At 40.6% G+C, this 23,425-nt stretch overlaps 1 protein-coding gene across 6 annotated transcripts in view; it reads right to left on the bottom strand.

The window, feature by feature from the left end:
• LOC133074581 (sodium/hydrogen exchanger 2) overlaps positions 1 to 23,425 on the bottom strand; it is a 467,777-nt gene that overhangs the window by 318,982 nt on the left and 125,370 nt on the right. For 4 of the 6 annotated variants that reach the window (XM_061168500.1, XM_061168498.1, XM_061168503.1 and 1 more), the window contains one exon: positions 3,071 to 3,208. The exons of the other annotated variants lie outside the window; for them this stretch is intronic. In XM_061168500.1, the coding sequence (XP_061024483.1) occupies positions 3,071 to 3,208 (138 nt within the window). The remainder of the gene's footprint in view (positions 1 to 3,070; positions 3,209 to 23,425) is intronic. 6 annotated transcript variants of the gene reach the window in all.

Raw genomic sequence — 23,425 nt, 5'->3', positions numbered from 1 at the left:
GTGCAGGGAGTGGCAACATATGGCCTCCAGACCTTTGAGCCATTGACAGAGCAAGACGAAAAACACGGACCCCACCCCTTGCTCACACGGACAGCTGTGACATCAGCACGCCACGGCCATGTGTGGAATGCCCCAAAACAGTCTTCTTGCTGATGCCAAAGAGTCTTTCTATGTGCACACACCCAGCAATGGCCACTTGGAATTTGGTTCTGCCCTGTCTTAAGGCCATCTGTCCAAATAAAGAGAGAGTGTCCAATCTTGTTTGTGGCATTGATAAAGTAGTCACAGCAACTGTGGGCCCAGGCTGCACCTGTTCCCAACTGCCCGGCTGAGCACAGAGTGTTGGCAAAGGAAGACCGTGAGGCAGGGAATGAAAAGGCAAGCCCTAAAAGGGAGAGATTTTGGAATACTAGTTCCATGGAAAGAGAGCTCTTCATTTTGAAAACATAACATCTAACCAAAGAAAGCATGACAAATTCAATCCAGTTTAACTGGATTCCATATTAAACGTAGTACAGAAAAATCTTGGCTGCCCCCAAAACCTAGTGTTTAGCACATATTTTCCTAGTGTCCATATAGAATAGTATGTAAGTTTCCATCTCCACATCTGAAAGGATTAGTTGCCTATTAACAAATCCGGGGATGTTAATAATAGACAATTGAAAGATTTTGAAAATTCTTCTGTCAATAACACTCAGATTTGAGGATGATTTATGTGTCCCATAACTGCTTTAAAAGATGTGTCTCATGGTAGAAATTGCTACCTGACAGTAAATTTTAGTTATTCCTGAGAACACCACTTTTACTGCCCAAACTGATAAAAAATAAACAGTAATTTTTTTATCTCATCCAACAGAATATCTCTCTGTGTTCTTGGGAAATAAACAGTCCTACACAAACAATAAAGAATTGTGCCATGAAGGAAATTAAAAGTCAGATTTAAAAAGAAGTATCCTCGTAACCGTCTGCTTGAGTGGCTTTCAGGATGGGCTCCCAGAACATGGTGGACCCCTCCCAACCCAGGGCGTTTCTGCATAAAGACCTGAGCCAAGAGGACTTCAGACCCACACCCACTGCAGCCAAAGATTCACTGGAAAAAGAGAATCCAGTGGTCACAGGCACATGAGTGCGAATCAGAGGCTTTATCTTCCTTCAGAGCCCTCAGCCAAAATAATTCTTTAGATATACTATTTTCTCAAAAAAAGTATAAAATGGAAAAAACGACCAACAATTTTTTTCAAAAGCACCACACACACACACACACACACACACAGAAACACACAATTCTCTAATAAGCCCAAACTCAGGATCAGAGCATTTCTGAGTTTAAAACAATTATGTTGCCCATAATGTTAGTACTAAATTACTGCTACTACATATTCCCTTTATTGACAAAGATTTTAAAAGATTAAAAAGCAAAGAAGAAGAAGAAACAAATATTTACACATTTTAGTAGAGAGCTATTATTTCTGGGAAGACCATGCAAAAATATATACCTTAACTAGACCTTTGAATAAAGCGAGAGTAGAATGTGATTTGGGGGAGGAGAAATATTTGGTGAAGAAGATGCTCAGTTTTAAGGCATATAAGGGGTTTGGTCTTATGGAATTATGAAGTAAAGAAGAGAGATTATCAATTACGAGATCTAAGTGAAAGAAGTCAGACACAAAAGGCCACGTATTGTGTGATTCCATATACATGAAATGTCCAGAACAGGAAACCCATAGAGACAGAAAGCAGATCTGCGGTTCTCAGGGCTTGAAGGAGCAGAGGATGAGGTTTCTCTGTGGTGTGTGATAAAAATATTCTGGAATCAGATAGTGGTGATCTTTGCCCAACTCTGGGAATGTATCAAAAAACACTGCATTATACACTTTAAAAGGGTAAATTTTGTAGTATGTGAATTATATTTCAATTATTAAAGTTATTTCTTTAATTATGAGCTCAAATGGCTAAATCTGGGTCCTTGAAAACTCAGTGAAGAAAAGAGTTTTAAATAAAAGACAAAAAGAAAGACAGAGTAAGTTAAATAGAGGGCCCTGGTCCCCACAGTGGGTTTTGGTTTTTGTTTTTTGTTATTGTTTTGTGTTTTTTTAAGCTCTTTGAGCAGAGGATCTATCTGATTATTCTTTTTATTCCCTCTGCAAAAAAATTAAGCACAATATTATGCAAAAATAGTGTTTAAAGGAACTATTTGTTAATTGATCATCGATTAAATGATTTTGGGCAACAGCATGAGCTATCTTTGCAGTGATTAGAAAGGCAGTAGAGCTACCCACTCTGTCCCTTTCCTTCATGGTCACTACAATCCCAGGTGAGACAACTGGTCCCTTTTATGGGATGCTGCAATAGAGCAAACTCAGGTACAGTTTGGTCTTAGTCGTACTGTAGTTTGTCTAAATTCCCAGAATGTTTATGTTTACAAAAAACCTTGTGCTTATGCTTTCAGGTTAGTGCTCTGGCTTTTATTTCCTAATTAAATTTAAAAGTCTTAAAATTCACAAGACTCACCTATTCAATTATTTTCCTATTTGTACTATGATCATTTTAGCAGGAATTAGACTAGTTGGAAAGCTAAAAAAAAATACAGGTTTTACAAAGAAGAGAAGGTATTTAGATAATGCACACGAACCACAATTAAGAAAATGGAATGATGATGATGTAGAAAAAGATGCTTTTTACCTATTAATGAGGGTTTGTAATATCATAACGGGGCTATCTTCTTAAGAGCACACAAAAAGCTTCACCTACGTCCAGATGTTACAGACAGACGTGTTATAACCCTCTTTTACAGGTAGAAAATTAACAGGATAAGAGAGATTAAAAGGCTCTTACAGCAGAGCTTTCCTGCCTAGCGTCTTCATTCATATAATGTGGATACAATGAGCAAATGGAAAACGAGAAGTCCCTGGAAAAGTGTGTGACATATAGGTAGCACTCAGGAAATATTGTACATGAATATTAACATATTATTACTACTAGAAGCCTCACCCCTGAAACTAGAAGTGGAAAATATGAAGATATGGGGAAAAACCACGGCTGGAAATCATACCCTTCACAATGGACATACCTGCGGCGATGTAGGAGCCTCCCCCGGCTTTATAGAGAAGATGGCTGGCGAAGGGGGCTGCGCAGATGATCAAAAAGCTCGCAGTCACCACAGAAACTACCCCAAGAAGCATCAGGACCGCCCAGAAGCCACGGTAAACTGCAGACCCCAGGAGAAAAGGACAAGAGAAAGGCACACTTAGATTGTGAATGCAGCAGACTGTCACACAGTAAGTTTCTCTCTTCAGTTTTCTAATTTCAGCCCCAGCGCTGCTGGACGGAATCCCAGGCTGTGGTCCTGAGTTCTCTTTAAAAGGAAGCCTCACCAGACGACTTTGGACTCAATGATGCCGAACTTCTATCAACAAGCGCTTGGTATTTACACCACATATGTGCTTAATATACTCTGGGAGCTCATTTTTCTAACCAGATTATCCATGTTAGAAGTGGCAACACCTAATGTTCTATAAAGACTCCTCTTGTGCAAGTTCCCAGATAGGTCGCACATAGGTGTTCACACCAAAAGGACAAGGACATAAAAAGGCATTCACATTCACAAATGCTGCCTCTTAATTCCTGCCAAGATAGTGCTTATACCACAGTGATCCCTTAGAAGCTGGTAATGGTCCCCCCAATCTCCTAACAAAAAAGTACACTTCTATTTAGATTGTGACTCTACTGGAAAATAGTCTTGAGGTAATAAAAATGACAAGCAAAGCCAAAAAAAAAAAGGGTTTGTACAGACTGAGATTTAAGATCAGATATATTTAAGGCTTACTACTTTCTATTAATATTTGCTCCTAGAAAGATTTAAAATGAGAAGTTATAGCGGTCTCTTAGTCAAGGGCCAGTAAGTCTGAATTAATGGATGCAGCTGGTGATAAATAAATTGTGGATTTGGTGACATATAGTAATCAAATAAAGAAGAATTCTAATGTTCATTTTTGAGTGGGATAATTACCGATCTCTTAAACAAATTCATCATTTCCCAAAGGCTAAAATACAAAAATAAATTCCTACGTGTGTAAATGAGGGAAAGCTCACTGAAACACATTCACGAAATTACAATTTTTTATGAAAATACAGAAACTTTATAAGAAAGCAAAGAATGATTTTTCTCAACAAGCCCACCTGGCAAAGGAAAAAATATGTCAATCAACTGGAATCTTTAAGAGAAAAGAGAATGGGAGGATGGAAAATTGAGGAGAGGAACCACTGCAGTTAAATGAGAAAAGAAGGCTTACATTTTCGTGTGAATAACTCGGTTTTGAAGACAGAAACAAAAGGCAGGCTTCCTCCTCACATGCCAATGCCATCCATTTGGCAGTGGCTGCCAGGCTTACTGGTGAGGAAGTATTCTGTGGCTGTATTCAGGCTCCTCAGGGCACAAGGCAGTGAAGTACTGATCAGCTCTCAGTGTGGGAAGTAAGAGTGAAAGGCTTTGAGCCAAATGTTTGCCATCCCTGTCCTACCGGAGTTTACTAGATAATTGGTGAGCCTCACATTTTACACTTTCGTTCACTTCATTTAGTGCACTATCACGCGGTCGTTCTGTGGCAAGCGCTAGGGGTATAAGCATTAGTAAGAGGTGGTCCAGGGAAAAGGAGCCCTTCTATCACCTCTCCGATCACCCTCTGAGCACCCTCCAATCACAACTAAGACTAGACAAAATGGCAAACAACAGGAGTGTGGAAAGTAAACAACAGCAAGTGGATTAAGGAGGGAAGTAAAACCTTAATGAAAGATCAACTCAGCTACAAGGGGTTTTCTGGGTTTTTTCTATTTTTTTCATCCAGGATTTGGCCTCAAGGCAAGCCAAATTGGGAACTGTGTAAAAAGGTTCAAAGAGCACAATATCCCTAGTGAAGGCCGTCATGCGGGCTAGAGAAGCAGGAGAGGGGCTCTGCAAGCCAGAGTATGGGGAGACCTCATGTTTTTATTCTCCTCACCCTGCTTCACAGCCAGCTTCAAACATAGATCTGCACTGCCACCCCCATGGGGGAGTGGGCATTTAACATCCCAAAGATGATCCAACCCTCAGGATAGAAGAATCAGAAAAAGAAACCCAATTGCGCAGAGTGGGGGAATCACCTTTTCTCTTGCTGGTCTGCACTGGTGCCGTTGCAGGGAACTCTGCCACAGCACAGGAGACCAAAACTCTGAAGAAACCCCATCTTTCTACCCAGAGAAACTGGGAAAAAGGGGCCCTGGAAGCCAGAGGGTGTGGCAGAAAATCCCACAGATGAGAGAGGGCTGGACAAGAGAATCTCCAGTTCTGTGTTTTAATCTGTACAAGTACTGAGCTCACTCCCCACGTTGCACACGTGCAGAAAACACCCAGAGATGTATAGCAAAGGCTCTGAGAACTCAATTACAGTATAAAAACCACCCAAGTACCAGAGCAAGCCCGGAGCGGTGATGCCCCAGGCAGACCCAAATAGCATAGAGAACCGAACTGACAATGCAACTACTATCACAGAGGAAAAGGACAGAACCATGCCAGTCAGTTGCCTATTCAAACAACAAATCAGTATTCTCCAGAGGATTTTAACAATACGTGGAGACTGACAACAAAATATTCAAAATGTCCAGGATACAATCCAAAATTTCTTGATATACTAACAACCATGAAAATTTGACCAATTCTCAAAGGACCAAGCGATCAGTAGATGCCAACACAAACACGATCCAGACATGTGAGTTATCAGACAGACTTTGAAGTAGCTTTTAGAACCAGCTTCTATGAACTAAGGTGAACACTCCTGAAATGAATAGAAAGATAGAAATTCTCAAAATAGAAGTAGTATCTATAAAAAAGAGAACTAGGCTGAACTTTTAGAGTTGAGAAATACAATATGTGAAACAAAAAATCCCTTAGCTGGGCTCTCTAGCAGAACAGGGAGGAGAGAGGAAAGCGCATATGGACTTGAAGAGAGAACAGTAAGAATTATCTAGTCCGAACAACAGAAGGAAAAGAGACTGAAAACAAAAATGACTAGAATCTCAGGTACTCGTGGGACAATATCAGAAGATCTCACATTTGTGTCACTGGAGTCCCTAAAGCAGAGGGAAAAGATATTGGTGCAGAGAGAACATTTATAGAAATAATGCCTTCAAACTTCTTAAACTGGGTGAAAGACAAATTTACAGATACAAGAAACTCGGCAACCTCCAAAGAGGGCACACTCAAAGAAATCAGCCTAGACACGTAATAAGAAAATTACTGAAAACCACAGGCAAAGTCTTGAAAGCAGCTGGGGGTATGGGGGTGGAGATGACCCATTAGATGGACGGGAACAGTAATTCCACGGACGGCAAGTCTCTCATCAGAAGTGACTGAGGCCACTGCCCAAGTCAGAGTGGACATTGTGAGCTGTGGGCACGATGTCACAATCACTGCAAAGTAGAGGAAAAGGGCTGCTGGCAAAGATGTTGACTTGGGTAGTCCCCTTTCATGATCACAGGGTGTGCCTTCAATCAGAGGGGCTGCTCGAGGACTAGGGCATGCTGGGGACAGAGCAGTCCTGTGTGAGTAGAGGGCAGAGGAGGTCTGACAGCTTCCACTTTCAGGTTGGGGACCCTGAGTAAGTACACAACAGTAAAAGTCACGGCAAAGAAACAAACAGAAAAAGAAACGACTGAGGCCAGAAGTTAAACAGTATCTTAAAAGTGCCCCAGAAAAAGACCTGTCAACCTAAAATTCTGCCTCCAGTGAAAATATCTTTGAGGGAGGAAGGGAAAAGAAAGCCATTTCTCAAGGAGGAAAATATAGACTTTGTCATCAGTAGACCTGCTCTACAAAGAAACGCTAAAGAAATTTCTTTAGGCTGAAGGGAAATGACACCAGGGTTTCCTTGAAATTTCAGAAGTGCAGGAAGAGAAACAGAAAAGGTGGATATCTGTGTAAATATAGTAGATTATTTTTCTCATCTTAATTTCTTTAAAATATATTTGACTGTTGAAAGTAATATATATATATATTTATATATATTTATATATATATATTTATATATATATATATATATATGGCATAATAGAGTAAAGAAATGTAGGTTTCAGAATCTGAGTATGCACTCTTACCTGCAATGTAACCTTGGACCACTTACTTAAACTTATGAACCTGTAAAATAGGAATGCTTCCTGAACCTTCACTTCTGTAAAATAAGAATGTTTGTGTCCATCCTTTAGAGTTCTTGGAAGAATTACTAATAATGTATTTGAAGTGTGTGGCATATCACAAGAGACCAATGAATGGCACTTATTTTGTGGTTGCTTTTATTGCTGTTATTGTTAAAACTGCATTAACATGACACAGCAGAGGGTATTATGTTCAGTAATAAGAAAGTGGATTACTTCCCCCAGAGAGCCTTGCATACTGTTTTTTACGTATCATTGACATTAGGAAATCCCTTTAGATTACAGCATACAGTACAGGTTGTGTTTGCCAATACACACAGTTCCACAGAGCTTTCACACTGTCTTCCATGGGAAGTTTCTCTGTCCACTAAGAAGGTACTGGCCACGTTTCATACCACATGACTCTACTCTTAATTACCCAAAATACAAACGGGGTCAGATACCTGACACAAAGACCAAAACATGGTGGCCTCTGACCCATGCAGAGATGAGCTGAGCTAATCAGTGTGACCCCTTGAGAACGGGAACACTGCAAAAGGGAGAGGATTCACAGCAGAGTTGAGGCTAAAAGGAAGTGCTGGTAGCTGATCCAGAGGAGCTGTGGTGAGCCACGGCCATACCCAAGCAAGAGGACAGGAATTATGACTCAGACCATAGAGAGGGCAGAAAAAGCAGAGGAGCCTCTCCACAGAGAGAAGCAGGGGGACTGCCAGAAAAAGAAAACACCTGGTGAGGGTGAGAGAGAAAGAGAGCCAGACGGAAACGGGGGATAAGTGCCCCCCAGAACTGCTGTTCCTGAGACCTGCTACTTCCTGCCCTTGGTCTGCCCTAGCAGAGCAGCCTGACTTTTAATTCTGAGTCCCCGGTGAAAGGCAGGAGCAACCGATCTGTACTTAAAGGAGGGGGCACCTGGCTGCCTGGAGAGTTGTGACCATACAGACATAGCTTCCAAGTGAAATTCCTTACTGCAGTCACCACAGGCTTTATTTTCTGCCTGTGCTTCAACATTCCAAAGTGCGCAACTTTAAGCCTATTTCAAAATTTCTTGGAATTTCCTGTTTCTTAGCTAATTATATTACCTAGTTTGCATATGTGGCACACTTTGATTCCAGAATTGAAATGTTCAGTTGTAACGAAGAATCAGCTCCTGGAACTGGGTAGTTCTTTCACTGTCTGAAGTAAAACTGAGGCAATCAGAGAATTTTCAAAATAAAATGAATGTTTTGAGATATTACTAACTGGGTGACTCTGAGAGACCACAGTTTTCTAACATAAAGCACAGTATCCTTCAAATAAGTTTACAGGAAGGATTGAGAACATATATGAAAAGTAGCTGCATGCAGTAAGGAATCAAATGTATTTGCTATTACTATTATTTTTACAGGCCTTGTGATAAAATACTCTTGTCAACAATGTACTTGACACTTAAAAGATATCTATTTATCTCATGGATCTAGGATGGGGACAAGCTTTCAGTTCTAGTATATAGACACTTTAAAAATTTTAAAGGATGTTCTTGTTTGGTTAGTGGTTTATACTGTTTAAGACTCCTAGATCTTGAACGTATCTCTGAGAATACTTAATTTGTTTCCTTGTTCTTAATATGAGCCCATAAAAACTGCAAAGCTTTGTCTTTGAAAGCTTTGGACTGTACCAAGTGAAAACATCTCTAAAAATCCAATTCGACCATTTAATACAATTCAAAGCTCAACTTAAACAATATTGAATTTCTATTAATTCCTTAGAACATGAAGCAAGATTTACAGTGTAAATAGATTTACATGTAATCTATATCATCACAATTTGGATTAATTAAAGGAAAGCTTCATCTGAATCTGTGAAAGGCCAAAATTAACTACTGTTTTCAAAGAAATGAAGTTCTGTCAATTCTAAATAAATTGGTGAACTGACCTAACAAAGTGATCCTTGGTCCAGTGTCGTAATGAGGAAGATGATGAATAATTAGTCTAACAACAGACATAGAAATGGTTCTCCTGAAGTACTCAGTTTATTTTCCTAAATCAATTAAATTTTTACTTTTAAAGTATTATCCTGTTGTTTTTATTAGAGAAAAGAGACATCAAATCATTAGAGACTGTCTAGGTAACTAAGATTATATATGAATGCAAAACTATGTTCATGATGTCTCAGTTCATTCATAAAAAATTGCATAACGTAAAGAGTCTTAACTGTACTGCAAATTCAAATTTCAGACTCAAACAAATACTAAAGGATCTCATGTCCCAGAAAGTACCCAAAAGGCCTAATTCCAAGTGACACACCTAGGAAGTGCAGGGAGACATCTGTTAAGAATCCTTCAGGTAGGAAACATACAAATCACCCCAAACGACAGGACAGTGAAGGCCATGAAATAAAGTGGACTTTTAATTATACACATCAATATGTGTGCACGTGTGTGCATGTGCGCATGGATATGTAACTGTGCGTGTGTGTGTGTGTATGCTTGTGCAGATTACCACAGGCAGGAAGCCAATGGCAGAAGTGGCATCTGTTCCAAATTCCATGTAAAGGGTTAAAAAAATAAAACCCGGGCTTCCCTGGTGGCGCAGTGGTTGAGAATCTGCCTGCTAATGCAGGGGACACGGGTTCGAGCCCTGGTCTGGGAAGATCCCACATGCCACGGAGCAACTGGGCCCGTGAGCCACAACTGCTGAGCCTGCGCGTCTGGAGCCTGTGCCCCGCAACGGGAGGGGCCGCGATAGTGAGAGGCCCCCGCACCACAATGAAGAGTGGCCCCCGCTTGCCGCAACTAGAGAAAGCCCTCGCACAAAACGAAGACCCAACACAGCTAAAATAAATAAATAAATAAATAAATAAATAAATAAATAAAGTAGCTATTAATTTAAAAAAAAAATAAAATAAAAAAATAAAACCCTACAGTATTTCTTTTCCACCAAAAATGTAATAAAAATGTACAGAAACCTCATTAGTTTAGATGATGGGCAAAAGCAGCCTGAAGTTTCAACTGTGGATTTATTTTAGAATAAGTCCCATTCCAAGTCATTCACATCCATCCAATAATTCAAACTGATGTCTCACAAGGGACCTCTGAGCAGGGCCCTGCCAAGCGTGCCTGGTAAATGGGCACGCTGCTGACAACCAGAAGCCACTTAATTTGGCGAACATATTTTGACGGCTCTCCAGGTGCCAGGCACCAAAAGCCGCTAGAGCAAGACAGAACCCTTGCCCTCACAAGTTCAGTCCAGTGAGGGAAAAGCAAACCACTTAATGCTATGTGCTAAGTGCCCTAGCCGAGGGGTGCACAGAACATCACGAAGCCAGATGACTCCTGCACAGAGAGGCCACTGTTTCAGGGCTGGATGGTAGCAAGAGAAGGCCTACAGTACTGGGTATAGTTGAACTGGGTCTTGACGTTTGCCTAGGATTTCAGTAGGCAGAAGGCAGGAGGAAGGTGATGGGGGAAGGGAAAGCAGCTTCCCTAAGCTGCCACCCAGGTGGATGAGGGGAACGACAGTGAGGAACCCAGGAAGGCAGCCAGGGCTTTACATGCCACTCGAGAGCTGGCGCTTTATCATACTGGTCCTAGGAAGCCCCTAAAGTCAGTGATCAGAGATGGTGGCCACATCTGTATGAGAGTATCATTCCTGTAACTGGATAGAGAATGAACTGGCAGGAAAAAGGACAGAACAGGGAAAACAAGTTATGTAGTTATTACAGCCCCCCAGTGGGGACTAATGCCGGGCAGTTGGGGGAGAGGTGAAATGAGCTTCAGTGATTCTGTTGTTACAGGTAGTAAGAAACCAGCAAGATAAAGGCTGTCTTCATGGATTTCATTTATATATCAAAACAGTTTGTTCTGTTGAGATACTAAGAAATCTCGTCTTGATTTTGTAATATTTCAACTTACGCGACAAACCCTCTTTCATACAGAGCATAGGGGGAAAGTCAATCCAAATGATCACAATTCCAAATTCGTAGTGTTTTGATAAATTATTTTGTTGGGTATATAAAAATGTAAATATTGTATTTGCAGTTTAAAGATAAACTTAAGTGTTATTCATTTTTCAAAACTTGCTATCTTGCCTCAGACACCTCACAAAGCTAGTTCAGAAAGCTAATCCTGTATTTCGACACATCCTCAAGCACACACAGCGCGAAGTGCTATAAAACGGTCTAAATGAAGCCAAAACAAAACACATCACCCCCTCCACCATCCTCGGCAGCAAACGAGAGCCCCCAGCATATGCTGCCGTAGCTTTAGGCAAGACGCTTCTGCTACACAGGCCAGCAAGCCTGTCCTGCATCTCCATGTACTACTTGTCTTGGCGATGTCGGGCAGGTCTAAAAATACAGCAATGCCCGCACCAAAGCAGAAGGACAGGCTGTACAGAGCGTCCGTGTCGGAGCTCCACAGGCCTGGACGTGCCAAGCCACGCCACGTGCTCTGTTCGGGCCACTGATTTTTCAGGACAAAAAGAACACTGAGAGACCCGACAGAGTTTATTGACTTCCCTCTTGTAAACTTGGCAGTGAAGGAATAGCTGAGAGGGAGAAAGCGCCTCGGGAAGGAGGGGCAGGGCCCTCGCCACCCACACTGGCTGTGACCTTGGGAAAGGCCCAGAAGCAGGAGGAGCACAGGTTTCCTCACAGCGTTAATCATTCTCAAGTTTCTCTTCCTGAGAGTCTTGGAGAGGGAGGGGCTGGAAGGGAGGCTTGCCGGGGAGCTGGGCAGAGGGGCGCTGCAGGAATGCAGGTAGGAGTGGTGGCGGCACCCTTCAAGGTCACAGTAGCAGGGAACCCAGGCTCTCGGAAGTGAGGTGAAGGGGATCAGAACAGGCCACCCTCACATGTGCCAGTTTGGTATAAGGATTATTTTGAGCTGGGAGCAAATGAGAATCAATGAATGCAGAAGGAAACCTCGTAGGAGTTTTCCTTATCTAACTGGGAGGAGAAACTTCTGAGAAATGAGGACTTCCAGGGGAGTTTTACGGCCATGAAAAACACAGCAAGTCAACACCAACATAGGTCTTTAAACAAAGCTACAAATACAATCCATATCTTCCACTGCTTTCTCTCCTATATTTTTCCTGGTCACTTTCCCCCAGTTTACCACCTGAGCCCAAACCTCTTTTTCCTTTGTCTTGTCGCATCTCCACGTTCATCGTTCTTTGCTAAAAGGTATGTAAGTTCCCAGGCCTATCTGCTTCTTTGGGTCTTCACGTTTCTATGAAGGCCTCCGTATGCACACATAACCATAAACCTCTCCTATGTCAATGTCCATTTTTATAACCTAATTTGCAGGGCCCAGTTACTGAACCTAAGGGGGTAGAGGAAAAAGTTTCTTCCTTCCCTATGGCGGTACTGTGTACAAAGCCACTCAGATCCTCACACAGGGGACCAGGTGAGCATCCAGAGTAAGCTCCAGCTCCAAGGTCTTCCTCTGACCCCTGCTGCCTGAGGGAGCCTGGATTGATGGCTCCCCTCCCCGCTCAGCTTTCAGAGCCACCCTGGGGGGTTTTAACATCATACCCAAGCTAGGATTCCAAACCACACCAACTGAATGAGAATCTCTGAGGGTGGGCACAAGCAACCATATTTTTAAAAGCCCCCTAGAAGAATGGGATGTACAGCCAGGATGAGAACCCCTGGACTGTTGAGTCTCTCTGGAGCTGCTAATTTTATTGAGAAGGTGCTGCTCAGCCTTTGCAGGTATTCTCTCCTCTGTCATCACAAAAATCCCTATTTTGTGTTTTACAGATGAGGCTCAGAGAGGTTAAGTAAAGTCCCCAAAATGAAACAGCCAGTAAATGACAAGGTCAAGATTTGAACTCAGGGCTATCTGAGCTCAGTCTCAGACACCATTAGCCTCAATGTCTGTGGTGTTTATTTCCAATAAATTGTCACTGATCCATCTAAGGCTTCTAGGCTCAAATCCTCCCACTCTGGCTCCTTGTACCTTATCCTCCAGAAATGCTGAAATTATACTTAAGTTTCCAGTGGGGAAATGCTGTTATCATGCCTGTAGGCTTTCATAATACTGCCTCCGTTAGCTAGAATACACAGCTTTCCCACTTGTCCTTTGAGATCCAATCAAGCATCCTCCCCGACCCGCCCCAAAAGGACATAGTGGAGTTATATCCTCATCTCCACCAGAAGGCAGGAGAGTGTAGAATCAGACTCAAGAGCCGGAATATCTCTTACCAGTTGCGTGACCTTGGGTAAGTTACTTAGCTCTCCATGCCTCACTCTCCTTCCCTAAGATGTGATAATAAAGATACCCATCCTGTAGTGCCCTTAAGAGGACTGAAAGAGTTAATGTGAGCCAGCCGGGAGCAGTGCCTTGCCTCTGCACTCCGTCAGGGTCTTGACACATGCCCGTCACCAGACAGCACTCTGCGCTGTGCTTCTGTCTTTACACTCCCACCTCCACTTCTTGCCTGTGCATTCCTGCAGGGCAAAGACTCAGTCTTGCCCATCTTTCTAACCCCAGGGGAATCTTTATGGCTGGCATGTAATAGATGCTCAATAAAATATGAATAAGTGACTAATCAATAACTTATCACTCAGTCCCCACTGAAATCTCAATGTATACAGTTAAGGTTAGTGAGATATTTAATGGCCATGGGACAGAATGAAGCTAACTCATTCAAAACGGAAATGAATTGATGGTCTTGGCCTATCATCACAATGGCTAGGGATCACTTAAATCCCTACTAGGGAGGAACAGGCACTTGGAAGAGAAGAGTTGAGGAATCAAGTGGTGAGAGGTTGACACCTGGATACTAAGTACGAGTACCGAGGACTATGTAACCATCCTTTCCAGGCTGCTGAATACCCAGGACACAGAAATGAGTCAAGAACATTGGGAACTTCTCTGAATGTTCCTGCCCAACTCTAAAAATGCCAGAAGAGAGACAAATTTCCTCATTAACTGATTCCCTCTTAAAAAATCAGATCTATTCCTGAGAAGACTTGCTGTCTTTTATATTGAGCCATGAAAGGAACATTTTTAGGATCCCTTTATTCATATACTTTTTTAAAACATTGACTATGAACCTGTTTACCCAAAGCTTTTGGCAGACAACTGAAAATAATTATAGCAAAGCCTCGCTTATTTGATTACAAGTATTCTGTTGTAAGTTTTCTAGGACTCCTGAGCCTTCATTTTCATATCTTTCAGATGATTTGCCTCCACAAATCTCTAACACCTTATAAATCACACTTCTCTGAGGAATTTTATGGTCTTTCATTGCGACTATACATCCAGGAATCTTTCTCTAAGGGATGTGGCGCAAAAGTAGTTTCTATATTTATCAGAAAAGTTAGTTTGAGAATTGCATAGCACTAAAATGATTTGATATTTCCCCTCTATTTTGATCATAAAACACCAGCAAAAGAAGTGATTAACAACTGAATTGAATTCCACTCTTTCATTTACCCATGCTCAAACACTGATTGAAAAATCTATCTTGTATCAGGTGCTGTGCTAGATAAGTACATACTGGTGATACGCCATGAAAAAAAGTCCAGTATGTGCTATCAAGCAGTCTAATGGGAGAGAAACACACAATCAGATGACTGTCAGCTATGCCAAGGGCAAGGGGAGGACTCTGTGGTATATCCCACGGGAACAGAGGAAGGGTAGTTGACCCAGTCTTGGCATATTCGCAGAAGGCTTCTTGGAGGAGCTGATTCTCTTTTTTTTAAAAATTTTATTGGCTATATAGTTGATTTACAATGTTGTGTTAGTTTCAGGTGTACAGCAAAGTGAATCAGTTATACATACACATATATCCACTCTTTTTTTAGATTCTTTTCCCATATAGGCCATTACAGAGTACTGAGTAGAGTTCCCTGTGCCATACATTAGGTCCTTATTAGCTATCTATTTCATATATAGGAGGTGTATGTGTCAATCCCAGTCTTTGGAGGAGGTGATTCTTAAACAGGAGAGCAGTAATGCAGGAAATGAAGGCAGAGAGCAGAAAGTATGAATAAAAAACAAGAAAGAAAGCGGGTGTGCGCAAGTAGCCTAGTGTGAAGGCACAGAGAAGGAAAGCTTTGGTGCTGGGGAAGTGGTGAGAGAGAGAAGGTACGAGGCAGATCATGACAGTCCTTGTAGAATATGGTCGTTTACCAGGGGAGCATTTTGGCCCACGTTACATGAAACTTTCCCTACAAACAATATGAAAAATCACTGAACAACTTAAATTAAAATAGGTGTTTTGGGCTTCCCTGGTGGCGCAGTGGTTGAGAGTCTGCCTGCCAATGCAGGGGACACGGGTTCGAGCCCTGGTCTGGGAGGATCCCACATGCCACGGAGCAACTGGGCCCGTGAGCCACAATTACTGAGCCTGCACGTCTGGAGCGTGTGCTCCGCAACAAGAGAGGCCGCGACAGTGAGAGGCCCGCGCACCGCGATGAAGAGTGGCCCCCACTTGCCACAACTAGAGAGAAAGCCCTCGCAGGGAAACGAAGACCCAACACAGCCATAAATAAATAAATAAATAAATAAATAAAATTAAAAAAAAAAAAAAAAAAACAGACCTGGTTTAAAAAAAAAAAAAATAGGTGTTTTGTCCACATGGAGCTTCAATCTATTAATAATCAAACCATTGGCAAAAGGTTTGCAGTCTGGTTTTGTGAGGCGCGGGGAGGTGTTTTCAGTGCGAAAGAGGGGAAAAAAAGGCAGTAAAACACCTACTCCCTTTTTTTTATTACAGGCATTTATATTTTCTTGATATTTTTTTCTTAGGGGTAAAATACTTAGAGATAAAGGTACCAAAATATCTAGCAGTACTTCATGGAAACTAGCCTCTCTTGTGAGTAAAATGAAATGGGCAAGAGACCTTATCAAGGAATTGTAGTAACAAAAGAAAGGAAGTTAAAAAGTTTCTAGCAACAAAATAAAGGTATAGAGCTGGGAGTAACCATTGGCTGCTGGGGTGAGAGGGTTGTGCAGGCAATAAGCAGTGGCCTGTCCCAGCCAGCAAATGCCTTGGAAAAATACTCAGCCAGCTTAGAATCTGGACCTGCGTAGTCTAGGATGTGAACCACACACGCGAGGAGTGCTAGCACAGCTGGTGTGAGATGACCATCCCCTGGGGACACACAAGATAGCTGAGACATAGCTGGCGTCCCTGGCAGGGCAAGCACGCCTCATTTACTCCAGAACAAACATTCACACTTTGCTTATTCACAAACAGAGTCACATTTTCTCCACTGAGCAGGAAACGTGATCTTGGCTGTTCAAAGTCAGCATTCACCAAGGACCTAAACCCCTCTTGGGCATCTCTCACTGACTTGGCCTCTTCCAGGGCTCAGTCTGAAGGAATGGGCTAGAAATGCCTATCGGCAGCCTTCAGTCTTCACTGACTTGTCCGCGATTTGCTGTGTGTTCGTGGGTCACTTGTCCAGCCTCCCTGGTTTTCTGCTTGTTCTTGATAAAAAGGTAGACTCTCAGTCTCAGAAGTCACTTCCAACTCTTCTGCTTAGAGTCCCAACAAGTGAATAGTCAATATTTCCCTTTGATAGTGAACTGCACAGACTGAACTTCCAAGTCTCCGCTCGAAAAGACCAGCCTTCTGAAACTGCACGTTTAAGCAGAAAATCATTGAAAAGATCAAACGTAGCATTCCCATAGCTACTCTACACACGGTCTAGTGGGGGATTTGGTTGTATTTATTTATTTGCAGTGATAAGATACATCTTGGGAAGACTTCCCTCTCTAGCTACTCAACATAGCAAGCTGTTGGAGCAAATGCCCTTCATATTGTGTAACAACAGCTGTGGCTCTGGAAACGAGTTAACGCTTTGCTTTCCATACAACGTGTCCCTTCCCTTAATGATACTAAATCAACACTCTGTGGATGTGAATAATTGCCGCGGCCACTTGCAGACTTGAAGCAATGAATCTGAGTCCTAGAAAAAGTGCTTTATAAAAATCAATCATACTTTTTAAAAACTATATTTAAAAATCACTTTTATTTTATTTCTATACCCCCAAACTTGGTTGTAAAGAGTAATAGTAAAAGAAAGACTCATATCGAGTCACCATACGAAAACTAAGAAGTAATATAATAGAACTCACCAATTCTCCCCTAACTAACAATAGATTTTGTTTTAAACTATATATTGCTTGTTAGAAAAATGAAACATAATCTCCTTTACAATGTTATCAAGACGCTGATTATGGAAACGGAGGCAGCTCACTGCAGAGCATGAACTTTGCGTTGAGAAACCCAAATGCTCTAAGTTTCCTTGGTCTTCAAATGGCAGCAATGTACTCCACCTCACAGCACTGTCATCAAGACCCAAGGAGGCAATCTTTGTAAAATAAAAAGTAGGTGGGCTAGCCCAATGACTGCACACAATAGGAGCTTATCATAAAAAATAAAATAAGTCATTTTCTTGTGATATTAATGATTTTTATAAAATAAATAACATTTTTATATATTTGTCAGTAGATTAGTAGGTTTCGACACGCAGAAACAAGAAATAAGGATATAAATGAACAACTCTGAAGAAATTATGATGGTGCCTTTGTGCAATTAATGGCTCCAATTATTCATAAACTCACTGGATCTAATCCCTCATGCCAGCACTGAAATTTACCAAGCAGTACTTATGTTTACCATTCATATATTATCATTTAAAAGCAAAAGAAAGAAAAAAGAGATTACACAAAATGTGATCTGTCAAAGGGGAAATAGTGGGAGTGAGCCCAAGAAGAAAGAAATCCAGGTTGCAAAACACTAGGTCAAATTGCTGTGGACAGCTTGCTAAATTCAAGGGTCAGCTCTCAGTCCACGCCCTACTCTACCTCTTAGCAGCATTTGGCCAAGCTTATCACTCCCTTCTCTGAGAAAAGCTTTCTCTTTCTGGTTTCCAGAACACCATACTCTCCTGGTTTGCTTCCTGCTTCCCTAGCTGCCCATCCTCAGTCTCCTTTGTGGGTCTCTCCTCTTCTTCCTGACCTCTGAACAACAGAGCAGCCTAGGGCTCTGTGCTTGGACCGACCTCCTTTCTCTCTACACTCACTCTCCAAATGCTCTTATCTTGCCCCATGGTTTAAATTACCTCCATGCAACGACTGCCAAATGCACAGTTTCTGCTCAAAAAGCAACCTTTAACTCTAGACTCGGCGATCCAAAAGCCTATATAACATCTCTACTAGGTGTCCTCAACTTAACATGTCTGAAAACTCCACAGCTTCCTTTTAACAATCAACTCTACGTCAGCTTTCCCCATCTCTAAAAATAACAACTTCATCCCTCCAGTTGCTAAGGACAAAAAATGTCATCATTAACTCTGCTCTTTCCCTCACACCTCACAATGAACCATCAGCAAATCTGGTCAGCTGTTCCTTCAGAATGTAACTAGATAAACTGAACTTCTGCTTCCAGGAAGATGAAGCAAACATACTTTTCCCTATTGTTTCTTTTAATCACAACTAAAATCCCTGCCGATTATCTATGAAACAAACAGAAGAAGATTCAGAAAGAAGGGAGAGAAGAAGACCAACTAGGAAACTTGGAACCCAAGGAATGATGTGATGGTGAGTTCCCTGGGTTTTGTTTTTGCTCATTCATCCTATACCTAGAGCTAGGGGAGCCAATAACCAGGAAATGGTAATGGACACAGACAACAGCAGGCCCAACCCCCCTGCTAGGGGAATGCCAGAGAAGGAAGGGAGGTGGGACTTTTATCACCACAGGTGGTAATGGTCAGCTCCCATCCTGTGGTGTCAGTGGGGATGGAAAAGCAAGCAACCCAGAAATGCCAACAATCACAGTCAAAAAAATTCCCAACAAAAGCTGTTTGTCCAAAGAACCAGGTAAGGGGCTACCTATCAAAGCAGGAAACTTTTAGAAAATAACCACCTGACACCAAACACTGCAGAATAAAACATTGGCCCCAACCCCACTGTGATCAGCAAAGACCAAGAGGGGAACCTAGTCTTTGACTCTTGATAGACTGTGGTAAGGTGCCCTCTCCCAACTCCACACACACACATGGATGTATCAGAGAAAGCTGAATATGGAGTCAGGACTTTGATCTCTGCAGGGTAATGAGGCCACCATTCACAGTGACAGTGGAGACCATGTGGGGAACCTGGACTTTCACCCCTACAAGGTGGAAATTAGACATCCTTTCCCCCTGGGGTGGTATCAGAGGAGGCTTAGTGGAGATTCCAGGACTTTCATCACCACCCAGTAGTAATTAGGCTACCTTTGCATACCTACCATGTCAATGGCAACCATGGTTAAAGTTGTAATGATTCAATCCTGCCCCTCCTGGTCAGGACGGTATCAGTGGAAACATAGTGGGAAGCCAGAACTTTCACTACTGCCCAGCAGTACCAAGAAGAGTTCTCCTTATGTCAACACAGACTGAATGGGGAGCCTGGAATTCCATCCCATCTGATTTTATTGAGGCAATGCCCACCCCTTCTCCTGCAGGAGCGGTATCAAAAAAAGCCAACCAAAACAGAAGATCTAGAGTCTCACAACATAATACATCCTAATTCCTGGTTTTAATTTTAAAAGATGATGAGTCATCCAAGAACCAGAAAAATCTCAATTTCAATGAAAAAGATCACTCAATAGATGCCAATACAGAATAGAGATGTTAGAATTATCTAAGAATGATTTTGAGTGAATCATGATAAAAACGTCTCAAAGAGTAAATACGTACATGCTTGACCCAAATTGAAGAGAAAACAAAAGTTACTGGCAAATAAATAAAAGATATAAAGAAGAACCAAAAGGAAAATTTAGAAACAAAAAATATAGTAGCCCAAAATAAAAACTCAGTGGATGATCTAAACAGTGTAGAGAGAGGAGATATACTCTAAAGCACTTTAGATAAATCAAATGGAATGGCCTGGAATGGAATTTTTAAAAATTCAAGTAACCCATAGAAAGACAGGATAAAGAAAACAGAAATGAAAAACAGAACAAATAGAAAACAAAAATTTAAATGGCAGGGTTAAGGCCCAACATATCAATAATAACATTAAGTATAAATGGTACAATACACTATTTAAAAGTCCACTTTGCCTTAATGTACATGTACCTAACAACAGAGTATCAAACTACATGAGGCAAAAACTGATAGAACTGAAAGGAGAAAAGGATGAATCCACTATTACAGTGGGAGACTTCAACACCTCTCTATCAGAATGGATAGATCCATCAGGCAGAAAATCAGTAAGGACATAGCTAGACTCAACAACGCCATCAACTGGATATACAGTTGCGACCCTGGACGACACGGGTTTGAACTGCATGGGTCCACTAACATGTGGAATTTTCTCAAAAAATATATGGTTGTCCCTTTGTAGCCACCAGGTCCACATCCATGGATTCGACTAACCTCAGATCATGTATTAAGTTTGCAATCCACAGTTGGTTGAATCCACAGATGTGTATCCTGCAGGTGCAGAGTACCAACTGTGGGACTTGAGCATCTATGGATTTTGGTAAACCTGGTGGATCCTGGAAACAATCTCCAGCAGATACCCAGGGACAACTGTAATAAATATCTATAGAGTACTTCACCCAACAAAAGCAGAATACACATTTTTTTTCAAACTCACATGAAATATTCACTAAGATAGACAACATTCTGGGCCATAAAACATAACTTAACAAATTTAAAAGAACAGAAATCAAACAAAGTCTGCTCTCAGACAACAAAAGAATTAAATTAGAAATAAATAACAGAAAGATAATGGAAAAATCCCCAAATATGCAGTGATTATAAAACACACTTCTAAATAACACATCGATCAAAGAAGAAATCTCAAAAGAAATTTAAAAAATAGTTTCAACTAAATGAAAATGAAAACACAATTTATCAAAATGTGTGGGATGCAGGGAAAGCAGTGCTTAGAAGGAAATTTATAGCACTGAATTCCTATATTAGAAGAGAAGAAAGATCTAAAATCAACAATCTAAGTTTCTACCCTAAGAAACTAGAAAAAGCAGAGCAAATTAAATCCAAAATAAGCAGAAGCAAAGAAATAATATGAATTAGAGCAGAAATCAAGAATTTGTAGAAAATCAATAGAGAAAATCAACAAAACCAGAAGATAGTTCTTTGAAAAGATCAGTAAAATCAATGTCTCTAGCCAGGCTCTCTAAGGAAAAAATAGAAAGGACACAAACTGCTAACATCAGAAATGAAAGAGATGACATCACTACAGGCCCTGTAGACATTAAAGAGGTAATAAAGGAATACTATGAACAGCTCTATGCCCCAAAATCTGACAATGTAGTTGAAATGGACTAATCCCTTGAAAGACACAATCTGCCAAAACTCAAACAAGAAGAAACAGACAATCTGAATAAACATATATACATTACAGAAATTGAATCAGTAATTAATAAACTTCCTAAACAGAAAGCAGTAGGCCCAGATGGGTTTACTGTTAATTTCTATCAAACATTTAAGGAAGAAATTATACCAATTCTCTACAATATCCCAGAGGAAAAGAAGCAGAGGTCATATTTCCTAACTCATCCTATGAGGTCAGTGTTATCCTAATATCAAAACCAGACATTACAAGGAAAGAAAACTACAATCAATATCACTCATGAACATCGATGCAGAAATCATCAACAAAATATTAGCTAATTGAATCCAACAATGTATAAGAAGAATTATACACGATGATCAAGTAGAATTTATCCCAGGTATGCATGGCTGCTTCAACATACAAAAATCAGTTTATGTAAACCATCATATCAACAGGCTAAAAAAGAAAAATCACATGATCATATGTCAGTAGATATAGAACAAACATTTGACAAAATCCAACACCCATTCAGGATAAAAACTCTCAGTAAACTAGGAATAAAGGGGAAATTCCTCAAGTTGGTAATGCAAATTTACAAAAACCCTACAGCTAATATCATTCTTAATGGTGAGAAACTTGAAGCTTTCCCACTAACATCAGAAATAAGACAAGGATTTCACCTCTCACCACTCCTTTTCAACCACACTGGAAATCTTAATTATGCAATTAGATAAGAAAGAAATAAAAGTTATATATATTGAGAAGTAAGAAATAAAGCTGTTTTTGTCTGTAGATGACATGATCATCTAGGAAGAAAATCTGAAAGAATCCATTAAAGACTCCTGGAACTAATGAGTTATTATAACAAGGTTGCAGGACACAAGGGTAATATAGAAAAGGCAATCGATTTCCTCTATACCAGCAATAAACAAGTGGAACTTGAAATTAAAAACAAATGCCATTTACATTAGAGCTCCCTAAAAGAAATATTTAGGTATAAATCTAACAAAATATGTACAAGGTTTATATGAGGAAAACTACAAATCTGATAAACAAAATCAAAGAATTAAATAAATGGAGAGATGTTCCATGTCCAGAGTAGTAAGGCTTAATATTGTCAAGCTGTCAGTTCTTCTTAACTTGATCTATACATTCAATGCAATTCCAATAAAAATTCCAGCAAGTTATTTTGTAGATATAAATAAACTGATTCTAAAATGTATACGGAGAAGCAAATGACCCAGAATAGCTAATACAATATTGAAGAAAATCCAAGTTGGAGGACTGGTACTACCTGTCTTAAAGACTTACCATAAAGCTAGCGTAATCAAGATAGTGTGGTACTGGCAAAAGAGCAGACATATATAGATCAATGGCACAGAACAGAGAGCCCAGAAATAGACACACAAAAATATAATCAACTGCTATTTGACAAAGGAGCAAAGACAATAAAATGGAGCAAAGAAAATTCTGCTGAAACAAGTGGACATCGGCATGCAAAAAAAATGAAACTAGATACAGACCTTACACTCTTCACAAAAATTAACTAAAAATGGATCGTACCCTTAAAAGTAAAATGTAAAACTATAAAGATCCTTAAAAAATAATATAGCGAAAACCTTGGGTATGATGATGATGTTTTAGATACAACACCAAAGGAACAATCCATGAAATAAATAATTGATAAGCTGGACTTCATTAAAATTAAAAACTTCTGCTCTGCAAGAGACAATGTCAAGAGAATGAAAAGACAAGCTACAGCCTGGAAGAAAATATTTGCAAAAGACACATCTGATAAAACACTGATCCAAAGTATACAAGGAACTATTAAAACTCAACAATAAGAAAACAAACAACTCAATTTTTAAAAAATGGTCCAAAGACCTTACTTAACAGACACCTCACATAATAGAGCTCATATCTCCCCCGCCTCTGCTACCCCAGGCCCCTTAGTTT

Source organism: Eubalaena glacialis, chromosome 14, assembly GCF_028564815.1.
Source record: "Eubalaena glacialis isolate mEubGla1 chromosome 14, mEubGla1.1.hap2.+ XY, whole genome shotgun sequence".
NCBI classification, from domain to species: domain Eukaryota; kingdom Metazoa; phylum Chordata; class Mammalia; order Artiodactyla; family Balaenidae; genus Eubalaena; species Eubalaena glacialis.
The sequence above is the reverse complement of the archived record's forward strand: the minus strand, read 5'-3'. Positions and strand labels throughout refer to the sequence as shown.